Here is a 15,681-nt window from a genome sequence, read left to right as displayed (position 1 = left end):
AGCAAACTGATATGTAAGACAAAAACAAACGACAACATATCTCACCTTGAAGAGACAGTTTTAACTGACTGATGTCGATCAATATAATACCAGTTTTACTACCAAAAACATTCAATGTACAGTAATGTCTCGATGAGTGCGGGGTACTCGAGTCCATTACGGAGGACATTCATGGAAAGACAGAAAGATTTTCAGCCCCATATAAATTTGTGTTTTGCCCGAAGCCGAACCCCTACTTCGCTTCCGTTTACTTTATTTTGATTGGTTCCAAAAGGGGACTCCCCCAGTGGTGGGAATAACGCCGTTGTTCGTGTCGCATTCATCGAGGAATCACTGTATTTATTTAACATCTTCTCCAGTAATAACTAGTTTCAACTAACAACATACAGTTAATTGTAGATATAACTATTCAAAACTAGTATTACGGAGGAAGATTTGTTGTAACTAGTATCGACTTGGACGATAGGATTTTCACGACATTTATGTTTTAACAGATACACTTTTAAATATACACTCCGTAAGATTCACGTTGCACTCACCGTGGGCAAGCCAACAACGAAAATATTTAAATATAATCGAATATAAAGGGAAAATACGGCGCAAGAGACGTGGATACGATATCGACATAAAGACGAGGTTTCATGCATAATGGAGGTACCGTCGTTTATGAATGCTGTTCATTAGAGTGGTTTGATCTTTCAAACAGTCCTCAACCTTTTGGTAGATTATTTGCTTCTGTCGTACATCCAAGATGAAAGGATCTCGGAACGCGACGGCGGGTGCTCTGTAGAAAGCGAGGGTTAATTGTATGATCGGTTCTCCGGCGTGTACGATAGGATATCCCTATTCAGGGTGCCGATAGTCGAATTACTAGCGGCGCACAGACGACGCACGTGGTGATTTCAATACTATGCGAACTGTAATCCACCCAGAATACGATTTCAAGCGGCAATTTTCGATATAATTTTCCAGCGTATGCGGGATCCAACACTTCCAGAGAGCTGGGCACAGGCATTTGAATCTGTTTCAAAGTACATACTACGTCGTGGTCACCTTCTCGACAGTCGGTTACGGGGACTTCGTGCCGGACATCTGGCCCTCGCAGCTCTACATGGTCATCATGATATGCGTCGCTCTCATCGTTCTACCCACACAGGTATGCCACGAACTATTTTCAATTTCACTTTGTCGATTATTCGGTACGGTCTAATTTAGGTGACGATTACCTATACAGGGTGTAACAAAAGTGTTGTACGACCCGGAAATGGGGCACTCGGGGGATGAATTGAAATAAATTTTTCCTTAGCAACAATGTAATCTGAGGCTTCGTTACTGAGATATTAAAGAAAAACCCCGACCAATCAGAGCGCGAGCTTGCCAGCTGAGTTCCCGCGGTAACGCTGCCTACCAGTCGCAGCGCGTAGCCACCGTTAGCGCGGGAACTCGGCTGGAAAAGTCGCGCTCTGATTGATCGGGGTTTTTCGTTAATATCTCGGTAACGAAGCCTCAGATTACATTGTTGCTAAGGAAAAACTTGTTCCAATTCACCCCCCGAGTGCCCCATTTCCGGGTCGGACAACATTTTTGTCACACCCGGTATAGGGTGATTCTAGTAACTGAGTCGGAATGTAACTCTGTTTCAAGTGAAGTTAGGGTAAATATTTACAATATGGAAGCTACCTCCGTTTTCGATGATTTGTTAATATATGTTGTCAAGGTAATATACCTTGAGTAGTATTGTAAACATTTTAGTTGGGATTCGCCGTTTCTACAAAAGTTATTATCAACAAAATTTTAATACCGTACTTTAGTAGAATTGATAAGTAAATATGACCTATGACTTTGACCTTGGCATATTTTGTCAAGGTCACTCTCCCGAGTGACCTTCAGAAAGTTTCAGTTATCAAATGTTTATTGAAATATTATTAAGAGTAAAACGATACCTTTTTCATGAACTATCTCTAACCAATTCTGAATGACATTTTTTTTTTAGCTGTGTCTAACCAATTCTGAAGCATTATTGTGACCGGAGTTGATCAAAGACAGTTCAAGAAAAAAAATAATTTTTTTTGTCAATAACTCCTCCAAAACAATGGACGAGTTTCTACTTGCGGAAGTAGACTGAGAAGCTTGTCTATTATTTTGGGAGATGATATTTTGTTTTTATTAATTATTTTGAATAAAAAATATTGTGTTTTGGACTTCAGCGTATCGAAATCGGTAAGAAAGCCAAACTTCTAAATAATTATTTACGTAAACTTTTTTTGAAAATGACTTTTTTACAAAAGTGGACCCTTAACTAAAACCTTCACAACACTACTCAGCGTGATGGCCTTGACAACATATTGAAAAATCATCGAGATCGAAAGTGGCTCCCTTATTGTAAATATTTACCGAAGTTAGAGAAGAATCGTAGATGAAAATTTTCCATTCTTCCACAAGCTCTACCATTTGAATGTGTTACGTCCCGCGTTGCGGTCGTTACCTTATTTATAATTACAGGTTCTGGCTCTTTTAAGGTGCTAAAGCACGCCCTGTCTAAACTTATCAGTGAAGTACGCAGTTTGGAAAGGGAACGGGAGGGATAGGAAATCACTCTCGTTTATGATAATAACAAAGATATATTCTAACAATCCAATAAATAAAAGATACGAATAAGTCTTAACATACCAATCATGATGAGGATGAATGATAGATTCGCATCGCTTTTGGTTGGTTCGGTTGGGATTTCGATTGGGATCAGAAAAATGTGCAACGAAGAGAGGTCTGAGAATACAGGATGAAACAATTGTATTATTTTTTTTATAATCTACAATCGCACTTTCTTGTAAATGGAACACTACAATGTTTTTTTTCCATACATTGGTTCTCGTATCATTTTGCGCGTAAAAGGTACAAGGTAAGGTCACTGAAAACAGAATACTTTGCAATTACTAAAATTTAGACTAGGATACATTCAATTGACAATGTAGAAATCTACTTTTAAGAAATGTTATTTCTGGAAATGGCAGAAAAAGGTACATACTAAATTTCTAAAAAAGTGTATTGCATTAATTTATTGTCAATAAATTTTGTATGAAGCAAATATCAACACTGGGCGAATACTTTCGTATACGTTTCTTATTACTTCCACTGATACCAATACTTTTTAAAATAAATTATACTTCAACATTATAAAGGAACATTATCCACGGAAGAAAGTTTAATAATCTAACCATAAGATCTACACTTTTGAACAATAATTCCCCATTCTGTTTTACTACAATTTTATTTATTTATTTCTTATGATGCATGATATATGTATAGTTTTTTTTATCTAAAACCTCCCCATCTAAGTAAAGTTTTTTCAAGTCCCAAGTATGTGAATTCATGTACTGATTCCCTTCCTATAATGTTCCAGAAGTTTTTATCTTGCAACTTTATATGCACACAAATTTATTCCTTTAATTTCGTAAGAGATTCAAATTCACATTTCACTTTTCACCAGTTTATCAATATCAGTTCTTTGAAGTGAATGTTAACGGAACTTAACGATCTTTTTCTGCAATATCTAATACAATAATTCACCAAAGAAACACCTTCCAAATGAGAGGAGAGACTTTTGCTTTCCGCTATTCGCGGCTTAGAGAACATTTATCGCCCTCGGAATTGCTAATCATATAAAACTTTTCTCTCATACTTAACCACAACTCTATCGTGTGGAATGACGACTGGGTTTCTTGGTGATTATAAACCTGATATCGATCCTGTTTTAGCCGTAGTTTTACACAAAAATTGGCTACATTTTCATGATCATAAATAAGTACCGTTAAGAAAGCAAATCTAAATACGGTACCGCAGCTTGCAGCCAACCTAAATGATTTACAATATTGCAGATTAATACTAATCCACACGACAGAACGTAATAAACTGGCATTTTACATTCTTTACAAAGTTAACGACCCTACTGAAAATTACAATCATTCCCTCTAACATTGTTCTTCGTGTTGACTGCGGTGCACAATGCTGGAATTGTTTGCTTCCTATTATGTGGTATCACAGTACCGTGATGTAATAAACGGCTTTAATAAAAGCGAAAATGAAGATGCTCCTTCTTCTTATATTTTACAATCACTTTAAACACGGTAATGAATATTAATTTAATGTTTCAAGTAATTGCAATTGAATAATATGAATTATCGATTATCATATGATTCCTTTTTATTATACACGGTTTACCTTAAAAGATTCCAAAGTGAAAATAAATCAGCACTTTTCTCCAAGACAATCATATTCCTCGCTTTATATTACCAGAAATAAGATAGTTCTTGTACACTGTGTATAATAAATTTCTGTCAGAATTTGTTCTTGACAAAAACTGTGATAGGAAACCAATTCAGGTGAATAAAATGGATAAATAAACTATGCAATGCTTTATGAAATCAAGAATATCTAAAAGTTGATAATTAATCGATCCAAATATTTCGACTATCACGTTTTATGTCAACTCAAAGCTGTATCAGAAATGTTTCTATAGTTTGTACAATTGTTACGTACACTGTATTCCTCCAAAAGGAAGCTACTTTTAATCATTGAGAATATAAATCATCAATACCTTATGAAAAAATTTTATTTTAATTTTCCTTGAATAGAAACAGTATTTGCACACTCAAATGCTTTACATTAGCTGTACCAGTAAGTAGTCCACTATTTTTTGTGAAATTCTGTATTTATTTTGAAATAATTCAAAACCCTTTGCTACATTGACAGTATTCAATATTCCGTTCCATTATTTTCCGCCATTTTGACTAAACAAAATATCGGAGATCTATACTAAATTTACACTACATCGCCAATACATATGTATAACCATAGTGAATTACTTATTGGCACACCTAATAATACTTTTAATAGTACATTGTATTTAGAACAAAATGCACAATGTGAAATAGTAAAAAAATGTATTACTTGAAAGCTTATTATAATTAAAACACAGTAAGATAATGGTAATTTTTCTAATATAACTAATTCACGAATCTATGAAATTATGTTGAAAGACAAGGCGTATGCCAATATTTTCTTTTCCCACTATACAGGCTGTTAAGAAAAATGTGGGACACTTTCATAGGGTGGATTCTATGTAAATGCTAAATTAAGACGAAAATAAAGAATGACGAAATTACCTTAGACACTTCGTTTTTGAGTTATTAATTTCTGAATACACGGCCAAAATATGCGTGAAATTAGTCTCGCTTGATGAATTATATTACTTGAACAATAGATTCCCAGCTGATACAAATGCTTGATCGATAATCTAGTGAAACTAATGAATGAAATAAATGAAACCTACTCGTAAAACAATTGAGGAGTTCGCCTCTCAAGTAGAATAACCCGTCGCATCAGGCGTATTTTACGCTTATTTTTCCCACATGTTCAACAATTAATAAGTCGTAACCGAAGCCTTGAACACAATTTCGTAATTCTTGATTTTCATCTTAGTTTGGAATCTCGAATCCACCCGGTAAAAGTGTCCCACATTTTTATTGACACCCTGTATATTTGGAGACTTTTATGACAAACCGTACAATTAATCATCTACATACAAAATCCGATTTCACAGAAAATTTCACGACTATCAATGTAAATCCCTGATAAAGCACCAGTCGAGACCTCTTTGGTTGGAACCTTAATTAATACCCATCACTGACAAACGCGTAATTAAATTGTCCGATAACACGGAATCGTAGCCCAAGTACGGTCTCCTACTTGTTGCCCCGAGGATCATAGACCAATGACGGGGGGTACGGTGCCTAAGGCCAGCCGTCAGTCGCCAATAATGGTAGCGATGACAGTGATAACCGTGCAATTCATCTGTCAGAACTGTCAGTCGCACGTGTCACGCGAATATTCCCGGCCAAACGGTCGGGTCCTTGGGACGTACACCGGATGTTCGTAAACTGTTCAGCCAAACTTCCGATATTGGCTGAACCAGTTTCGCCACCCTTCTTCATTTTTTTTTGTTCTGTTCCGTCCAAGAAACTGAGGGATATCGATGGTATTTCTGTGGCAGTTCGAGCAGCTGGCCTTCACGTGGATGGAAAGGCAGAAGCTGGGCGGCTCGTATTCGTCGCATCGGGCGCAGAGCGAGAAACACGTTGTAGTCTGTAGCACGACGCTGCAAGCGGACACCATCATGGACTTCTTGAATGAGTTCTACGCCCATCCGTTGTTACAGGTATGTGGCGTCCGTTGTTGGAGGCAAATTTGACTTGATAAATAGAATTTGCCACTTTTTCTTGCTGTCATATAGGGTGTTATGCAACTATGTTTACAACCGGGTAGAGGATGATTCTACGTGAAGAAGTAAGTCGAAAATGTGGAATACAATTTTTTCATTTGAAACTTTATTCTTGAGAAAATCGTCTTTCAAAATTTGCCGAGTAAGCGTGCAATTGAGTAGGATTTTGCTGGTGCGTCTGTTCATTGCACTCCGTTTTTACTTACTACTATACGAATATAGTAGTCATTCGTTTATTGCATATTTCGGGGCTGTAGAGCAGTGATGGGCAACTCAGCGCCCGCCAAACTCACTAGCGGTCAACACCGTGCAGCATGCGGGCATATGGCAGTGGCGGGTGAAATGTGTGAATGAGAACACGTATCTATCATTTTCTTCACACACAAATATGTCGTGAATCACGGCTCATGACTCGTGATGTGTCCTGCTTCGCAATCCCTCCACAGGAATTAAATACGACGCCGTATCGACCTGTTTTACGAAAAGTAGCACATTTCATTTGTCTTACGAAGACTAACACTTCAGACTTGCTGGCCACGAAAAAGCAACATGCTTTGATTTTGGTCTCGAAAAGTAGCACGTTTTACAAATGAATTTTCACACTCGATTGCTTCAAATGCGAAGTCTCAAATAAAAAAATGTTATTCCGTATTTTCGACTTTTTTTTTCACGTAGAATCAGCCCCTAACTGGTTGTATCACCAGTTACGGGACACTTTGTATACAGGATGGTCCACGTAACTTGTTCACTCCGAATAACTTCTAAAGTATGAAAATATTTTTTATAGGAAAATTGTATGGTTTGCCGAGATACATTATGTAATGTATTTGTTTTTTTTTGGTAAGCAGAATGGTTTTGAGGATTTGAAGATCAACTTGGTTTTTTTTAATGGAATGCTATATTTTTTATGCCAAAATATCGAAGAGGGTTAAAGTGTGAGTAAAAAAGTACTGACCTTTATTAGCCGTAAACCTAATAATTAACGAGTAGTTTCACTTTGTTTCTTGAACATGATCTGTGCGCAATATGAAGTTGGAGATTCAATATCAGCAAAGACTTCCGTAAGACCGCGGAGTTTACGTGACAATGTTTATCAACATGACCGATGATGCGTATGGAATCGTAATCACCTATTCTGTCTGTGATTCAGTATTGAAATTATCATGAGTGTCTATACGTGACTATTTCAGTAAGATGAAAGCAAAAATGAAATTTAGTAATTGTGAAAAAGTGCTATAACAAGAACTATAGCTATGTATGACAAAATTTATCCTGAACGAAATTAACCATGTCGATTGATATTCGAGAAACTTTGTACATCGCTTCGAAAAAGCGGAAGTTTTAACGTTACCAAACGTAACGTAATCAAAACTGCTACTTCTGATGAAAATACTATTGCGGTCCTAGCAGCGGTAACAGAAAATCCTCATATCGGTACAGACAGATTTCATGAGGTTCTGGTATTAGCAAAAGAAGTGTGCTTCGCATTTTTCAAAATGAAAAATATCATCCATATCACCTAGTACTTCATCAGAAATTGCACGGATCAGATTATGAAAACCACGTTTGGTTTTGCCAGTGGTTTTTGCATCAAATGCACAAAGACGATCTTTTTTTACAAAAAGTGTTATTTACCGACGAAGCGACATTTATTAACCGCGGGCAAATTAATTTGAATAACATGCACTGGATAAGAGAAGTTCACCATCAACGTCAATGGGGCGTTAATGTGTTGTGTCGCATACTCGGCAATCAATTAATTGGACCATATTCTATTAATAAACGATTAACGGCACAAAAATATTCCAATGTATTACGTGATATTTTACCAACTTTATTAGAAAATGTATCGTTAAATATCCGCACAGACATATGGTACCAACAAGGATGGTTGTCCCAGACATTATGCACATGTAGCAAGGCAAGTGCTTGACAGAAAATTCCCCAATCGATGGATCGGTCGTGGTGGAGAATTTCTGTGGCAACCACGTACACCAGATCTAACACCGCTAAACTACTTTCTATGGGATACATTAAAACATATGGTTTATCGTGAACCAACAATAACATCAAAGAATATGAAGTTTCTTCGTTGATTAATAGGTTACATCAGTGTATTAATGTAAATGGACAACATTTCGAACACCTACGTTAGTGAATGGAAGAAGTCTTACGGAAATCGTTGCTGATATTAAATCTTCACCTTGATATTACGCGCAGACCATTTTCAAGAAACAAAGTGAAATTATTCGTTAATTATTAAGGTTTACGGTTAATAACGGTTAGTACTTTTTTACTCAAAATTTAACGTAATAAAATAACGTAAAAAAATGTAGCGTTCCATTTAAGAAAACGAAGTTGATCTTCAAATCTCCGAAACGCCTTCATTTATGAAAAAAATATATGCATTACATTATGTATCCCTCCAAAGCATACAACTTATCTATAAAGAATTTGTTCATACAATGAATACTTTAGAAGTTATTCAGTGTGAACAAGTTGCGTGGATCACCCACTATATTGAACACTTGGGTTTTCACGTATTTTCAGAAACTCTCTCTATATTAGTATAAGATTAAAAATTGTACACTATATTTATAAATGTATAAAATTTTTAATTATATTCAGGATTATTACGTGGTATTGCTGTCGCCAATGGAACTAGATACTACAATGCGAATGATTTTGCAGGTGCCCATCTGGGCACAAAGGGTAATTTATATTCAAGGCTCGTGTCTCAAAGACAACGATCTTACCAGGGCCAGGATGAACGAGGCAGAAGCTTGCTTCGTTCTAGCAGCGAGGAATTACGCGGACAAAACCGCCGCTGACGAACACACGATACTTAGGTCAGTTAAGTAAAACACAATTTTCTTGTCCTTACTTTAGAAACGTTAAGTCATCCCAGCAGTTTTTGCCACAATGAAGTTTGGTAGAATCAAATTCGTATTCGAACTACAATTCGTGCGTTTGGTAAAATCACCAAAGAGCTTTCATACTTCTGATTTGCAACCTACTAATAAAATTTTGATAATATTTCTAACATTGAGAAGAATAAATTAATAAATTAGAACAATTGGCTAAAGTGACAGGTAATGAAATATTCCAAATTCCTGAATGGAGAGTAATTTCTTAACATGATAGTGTTGATCTCCATTCTAAATGGTATGAAAGCTAACTTTAAAGAAGGACATGAAGTTAAGTATTACAACTTAAAATAAGTAAAGGACGACAGGAGAGAGAGAGAAACAGAGAGAAAAAGATAAACGGAAAGTAGCGGCGAGTTAGATTAAGATAGTATTAAAAATAAGGAGTAAGATAATATGTACAGTTTAGGTAAGGACCGGAAGTGAGTTTGTAACCCCACTGAGAATCAATAAACTTATCTATCTATGTATCTACAAACTTAAAATAATTAGTGTCCTGTTCAGAAAAATATTTGTTTTCATTTTCATTAGTTCAAGATTTACAACAGTTTTTATATAAACATTTTTTTTTAGTGGCAAGGATATAATAAGCACCAGGCAACAATATTTTCATGAATAATGAAGGTTTTTCCAATTGTTTATTAAAGAGCGGATGATTCTACGTATAAAATCAAATCGAATATGTGAAAAAAATTTTTTTTGTATAAGATTCCTTTTCACGAAAATCAACTTTGAAATTCTGTTAGATACACGTCTAATTGAATAAGTCTTAGTTAAATACACCTTCTCATTACTCACCGTTTCTGCTTACTGTAATAATCAGGAATACATGCGTGCCTGATAAATTTTCTCGGAAATAAGCTCGATATAAAAAAATTTCGGTTTGTATTTTCGATTTGTTTTTACCAAAAAAAAATAATAAGTCGTCGTAGTTCAGTTATATTGCAAGTATTATTGCCGTCTCTATCATTTCAAAACGCATTGGAAAATGAAACAATCCACTGTAAACTATTTTAACCCTCCAATTTCCATAGCTCAAATAGTGATCCAATATGGATAGTTTTAATTTCTATCTCTATTTATATAAATAAATTGTTCCAAAAATTTTATCAACAGAAATATTAAAATAGATTCTAAAGTGCCCACCAGTGTGCATTAGATCCTGTAAGCTTTCGATTTCCTTATGTCACAGGCCAAATAAAAGGCGTCAGTAGGTGTCTGTGAGAATTAAAGGGTTAAGATATAAAAAGAGTATGCAGTGATAATTATGGGCAGAAAGACAGTGAACATTATGAACGATATCTTATAAATAATTTCTGTTATCACTGTTTTCAGGTCGTGGGCAGTGAAAGACTTCGCACCAAACGTTCCTCAGTACGTTCAAATCTTCCGTCCGGAAAACAAACTTCACGTGAAGTTTGCTGAGCACGTTGTGTGTGAAGACGAGTTCAAGTACGCCCTTTTGGCAAACAACTGTACGTGTCCTGGCGCGTCGACCTTAGTTACGCTCCTGTTGCACACTTCCAGAGGACAGTGAGTTGAACGAACAACTTTTTAACTGAAAAAAAAAGACAAAAGCAGACTAATTACATTGTACACCACCGTGGCGAAGTGTTGAGTAGAAATGCCTATAAAGAGGGAAACTATTTCTTCCTTTCTTTCAGGGAAGGACAACAATCGCAGGAAGAATGGCACCGGTTGTACGGTAAATGCTCCGGGAACGAGATTTATCACATTATACTAGGGGACTCGCGGTTTTTCGGTGAATATGAAGGTAAATCCTTCACCTACGCGTCCTTCCACAGTCACCGGAAATATGGGGTTGCGCTGGTCGCGGTCAGGCCAGCGGAACTTCCGGAGTTCTACGAAGACACGATCCTCTTGAATCCTGGTAACGTCGTTTTACCATACTATTACCATTTCAAAATTCAATTTCATTTAGAAATAGTGTAACTTTTTAAAAAACCTTATAATATTATATTCGCTGTATAGTGAGCAATGAAAATATTCAAATTATACAATAAAATACGATTCTGTGCATAGCTTATTTCAAGAAATTTTCTACAATTTACGTGAACTACAATTTAATTTCTTTATGAATTTATATATATGTAGTTTTGAAGCATCTGTCAATACAGTGACAATTGTTATGGCTCTATAGTAATGTGTTGTAAAGATTTTTTATAATAAAACTTTCATTATTTCGTCGTACGAAAATTTTCGTTAGAAATTTCATTCACTTTAGCTACAGATTTTAACGAAGTAAACAAATTTTAGTAATTCGACAATTTAATTACGATATTTATCAAAAACTGGAAAAATACTCTTTAATTAGATTTTAATACCCACTGGTCTTATCTTCAAGCTGTGTTGGACTATGCTTGTGTGAACTGTGAAGATTATTCATGAAGCGAGTGGAGTTTCTAATTGAATATCCATTTTGGAATTTTTAAGAGGCCATACCGAATAAGTTAATCAAAATGATTTCTGTCCTATTAAATAATCGACGCGTGTATTATACTTTAGCTTTTATAGATTTCGATTTAAACTAAAGCATTTAATGTGAAACTTTGCAATAGTTATTGAACTACTTATTCAATGTGAATATTTATTTAAAAATTAAATATAACATTCAGGAAATATTATATTATAGGAATAATATTATCTTCCAGTTTCATATATTCGTTTAAGATCAATATGAAAGGTAGTGAGGTATTATCTATTTTCCATTCTTCTAGTAAAAATGATTATAAAAATGTTTCTAAAATTAGTAACATTAAAAGCACTGCACATAAGACGGTACGAATTTTCCGGACGACCTAATAGTTTATATAACGATCAAACGACATATAAGGGTGTTTCTGTAACCCTTCCACGCAAAATTATGAGCATGATATACGATATGGCATATCTTGTTATTTTGAAGTCGACAATATTAATATCAAACCAATCCATCTTTTTCATTTTTTCTCTTTCTTATTTATTTTCGGAAGGAATACTTGAATTTCTCAAAACGTTGAGATTAACACTGGGAGTTAAAGGGTCAATCCGATTTTACCTATAAACCAAGTTCAATTGAAAGAATAGTAACGCAACAACTTATTGAACAGTGCACGAAGATTAAATACGGTTGCCCGTTAACTTACATTCAAAGGCGACAATGCATAATACCATCAATTCGTTAACACCCTGAAAAATCTTCTTCACAAATGATCGTTCTGTTTCACCGTTCCATTTAGGCCCGCGACACATAATGAAGAAAACAGACACCTGTTATTACATGAGCATCACGAAGGAGGAAAATTCGGCGTTCGTGGTGGCTAACAACCAGGCGACAGTCGCGGAGGGTGCTCAGGTGGTGTTAGAAATGAAAACGGACGGGACGGGGAACGCAAACACCGGCTCGACTGGGAACACGACCAGCAACAGCAACGCGATGAATTCCGGTACCAGCGCCGGTACCACGACCACGACCACAACGATCTCGACGAGCTGCACGATCGCCATCGGTGATGGGAACGGTACAGCAAACAAGCCCGTTGCAAACGAGCACCGTCGCTATTCCAACAGTTGTAACAATGCGCTGAACGATACAGCTTGCTGCAGACAGGAGACGATCTGCACGGGGCCCCGTGGACATAACGTGCACGGTGCACAGGCACACAGGGCCCCACAGGTCATATTGCAGGTCCTCCCTAGCACGCCCACACCACTCGAACACCACAACATACTCGCATCCGATGTCCACCGTGAGTGTCGCATGCGCTTGCTTCCGTTTTATTTCTTTATCCTTGCTCTACTAAACCGTTTTTCATTTTTTTATTATTACTCGTACATGTGCGTTCCCTGTCGTTTCCTGTGTGGATACAATTAGCTATTATGCTGGAATTCGTGATGATGATATTTCGAATAGGGTACATGTTCCAATTACTGCCAGTGTCCCTAATACTGCCACATTATTTATTTTATTTAATAAAAACGTAAAGTATAGAGTACAGTGTACAAAAAAATGTTATCGTTAAATTCAAACTTTGATTTACATAAAGACAAAGTAATGATTGTACTTCTATGTAGGGTGGATCACCAGTAAATGGACGATGTATACATATACAAACCGGTAAATTAAGGTGTTATGCCTACCTATAAATTTTGAAAATATCGATTTTTGGGGTTTTAATAGTTTCTTACAGTATATCATTTTAGAAATGTTGTGGGAAAATTTGAAGTTCATACGACCAAAATTGGCTGAGTTACGCCCGTTTAAAGTACACGACCTTAGAAGTTTCGGAGCAGATATAAAGTGGTAGAATTCCTTTCGAGGGGTGCGTGAGTCATGAATACTGTGCCCCATTGCAATTTATGGTTGTGTTAGTAAATACACAAAGCTATATGAAGCCGTAATACTAAGAATAACTATATATACAAAATTTGCATTGATTCGGTTGTAAACCTGACTTGAAACTTTAAACGTGTTTTTCTCAAAACTACATTTTCAAAATCGGTGACCAAAATATCTCGAGAACCGCTGCACCGAACTGATTCAGCTTTGGTGGACTCATTCTATACATAAACGTCTAGTGCCTGATCATGGCTTTTTGTATTTCATTGCGTAGTTTTTATTTTATAGTTCGAAATCGAACGATTTTTTTGCGAAAATCGATACTTCGATTTTGAACAGCCGCCACTTTGTGGTAAATTAATTTTTCAGGATAATGAACGATCGGGTACTAGATAATTTAATATATTAACTAAATTTGTTCGGATTTTTTATTTTAGATAAACGAACTCGAAGTTACAGTGGTCACTGCAAAACGCCTAAAATAAAAACGCCGCCGGGAAATCGCTGATATTTCCCCTATTTATTCATATTTTGCATTGAAGAAATTATTATAAGCACTGCAAAATGTACACTTTCAAATACAATGACGTATGTTTAAATAAGTATCCAAGTTTTTTAAAAATAAATTCAGGATGTTCGTGTCTTTTTGCGAGCTCGCAAGTAGGCATAACCCCTTAAGTTATTCAAATAAGGAAATGATTGCATATTGATTTTTTCAATTCCTTGTTTCATATTCAAACAATTTTGACGCCACTGCTTAAAAATGTTAATTTACTTAATATTGTTCATTGACTAGTGCAATCTGTATTTTCTGTTTAACGTAATTAATTACATTTTTCCCATTTCGTAAATTGAAATCTATACGTTATAAAAATGTATAGATATTCAGAAGTCTAATTTTCATATGCCAAATATTCATTATTATTAGTATCATTTCAAATTCGACTTTGATAGTTATCAGGTCTCTTAAGTGTTCATTCATTGGCCCTACCTGGTATTTAAAAATTAATGTTGAAAAAGGATAGTGCAATTTGAGCGTCAGAACCGCGACTACATAAGTAGGAAGTGATGGAGGAATCATATTAAAGAAAGAGCCGTGATTTTATTATACATCTTATATTTATAGTAAAAAATGATTTGTTAAAGTAGGTACATAAGAATTACTTTAATTTTTGAGGTGACAGTTATAGGGACACTGGAATTATTCGCAGATTTCAAGTAATTGTTAATTAAGTCTTCATATTTAATGTATGAAAACATTATATTTTAATGAAAGAGATGTTAAATAATATTATGTTCCAAACTGAGACGATTTTTAGGTTAAACAACACGTAAAATGATTAAATAAAGTTATGCTACAATCTTAAGGTGGCAGTAATTGGGACATCTACCTTGTAGCTCATTATTTGCGTAATACAGATGGTGGTGATCCGGTGGAGCTATTTTGGATACAAATTTTTCACGTTTGTAACTGAATTGCTAGGTTCCTTCGAAGTATACAGGTCGCGACGGTAGCGCTGATATTAACTCGTACGAATTGTTTCCTCGCGTAAATACAAATTGAAGATCGTGGAATAAATTTTGTTTCGAGTGAAGCTTCATTTTCAAGAAAATTGATCTTGAAGTTACGTACTATTACTGCTTACGATAAACATTGATTATTTATTATATCGACAAATGACCTAGCAGGGGTTCAAGCGTATGTACTCTGAACGAATTCCCAAATTTCATTTTCCCCATTTAACGAAACTATCTATTGGCAATTTTCCGAAATTTAAACGTCATATACGAAAAATATTATTCCATATTTTCGATTTACGTTTCCTCAAGGAATTAACTCTTATGGTTACATTTGTTCTTCCAATTGGTTATTAAATTCCACTATTTCGACTGCAATGCTACGTGTCCACGTGAAATTGATTTTCACGATTTATTATATTCTGCGAGTTATATTCCTGAGAGTAGAAGCGACAGATATTCGAGAGGAAGAGTTTGCCTCATGTCAGTGTCTACTAAGAAATTCTGCTCTCGAGAGTAACACTCACAAATGGATTCGTAACATGATTAAGGGATGTACATGGTTTACTTATTCGTGTAATATGTTGCGTGCAAAATACAGTTCTAGCTTATATCATTGC

The 15,681-nt window shown here is 35.6% G+C and overlaps 1 protein-coding gene across 1 annotated transcript in view; it reads left to right on the top strand.

The window, feature by feature from the left end:
* Nucleotides 1-15,681, top strand: part of LOC107188719 (potassium channel subfamily T member 2) — a 107,215-nt gene that overhangs the window by 66,174 nt on the left and 25,360 nt on the right. The window contains exons 8-13 of the mRNA XM_015577061.1: nt 973-1,156; nt 6,050-6,214; nt 8,906-9,126; nt 10,540-10,737; nt 10,869-11,095; nt 12,444-12,953. Of these exons, the coding sequence (XP_015432547.1) occupies nt 973-1,156; nt 6,050-6,214; nt 8,906-9,126; nt 10,540-10,737; nt 10,869-11,095; nt 12,444-12,953 (1,505 nt within the window). The remainder of the gene's footprint in view (nt 1-972; nt 1,157-6,049; nt 6,215-8,905; nt 9,127-10,539; nt 10,738-10,868; nt 11,096-12,443; nt 12,954-15,681) is intronic.

The sequence above is a fragment of the Dufourea novaeangliae genome, unplaced genomic scaffold (genome assembly GCF_001272555.1).
Source record: "Dufourea novaeangliae isolate 0120121106 unplaced genomic scaffold, ASM127255v1 scaffold108, whole genome shotgun sequence".
NCBI lineage: Eukaryota > Metazoa > Arthropoda > Insecta > Hymenoptera > Halictidae > Dufourea > Dufourea novaeangliae.
The sequence above is the reverse complement of the archived record's forward strand: the minus strand, read 5'-3'. Positions and strand labels throughout refer to the sequence as shown.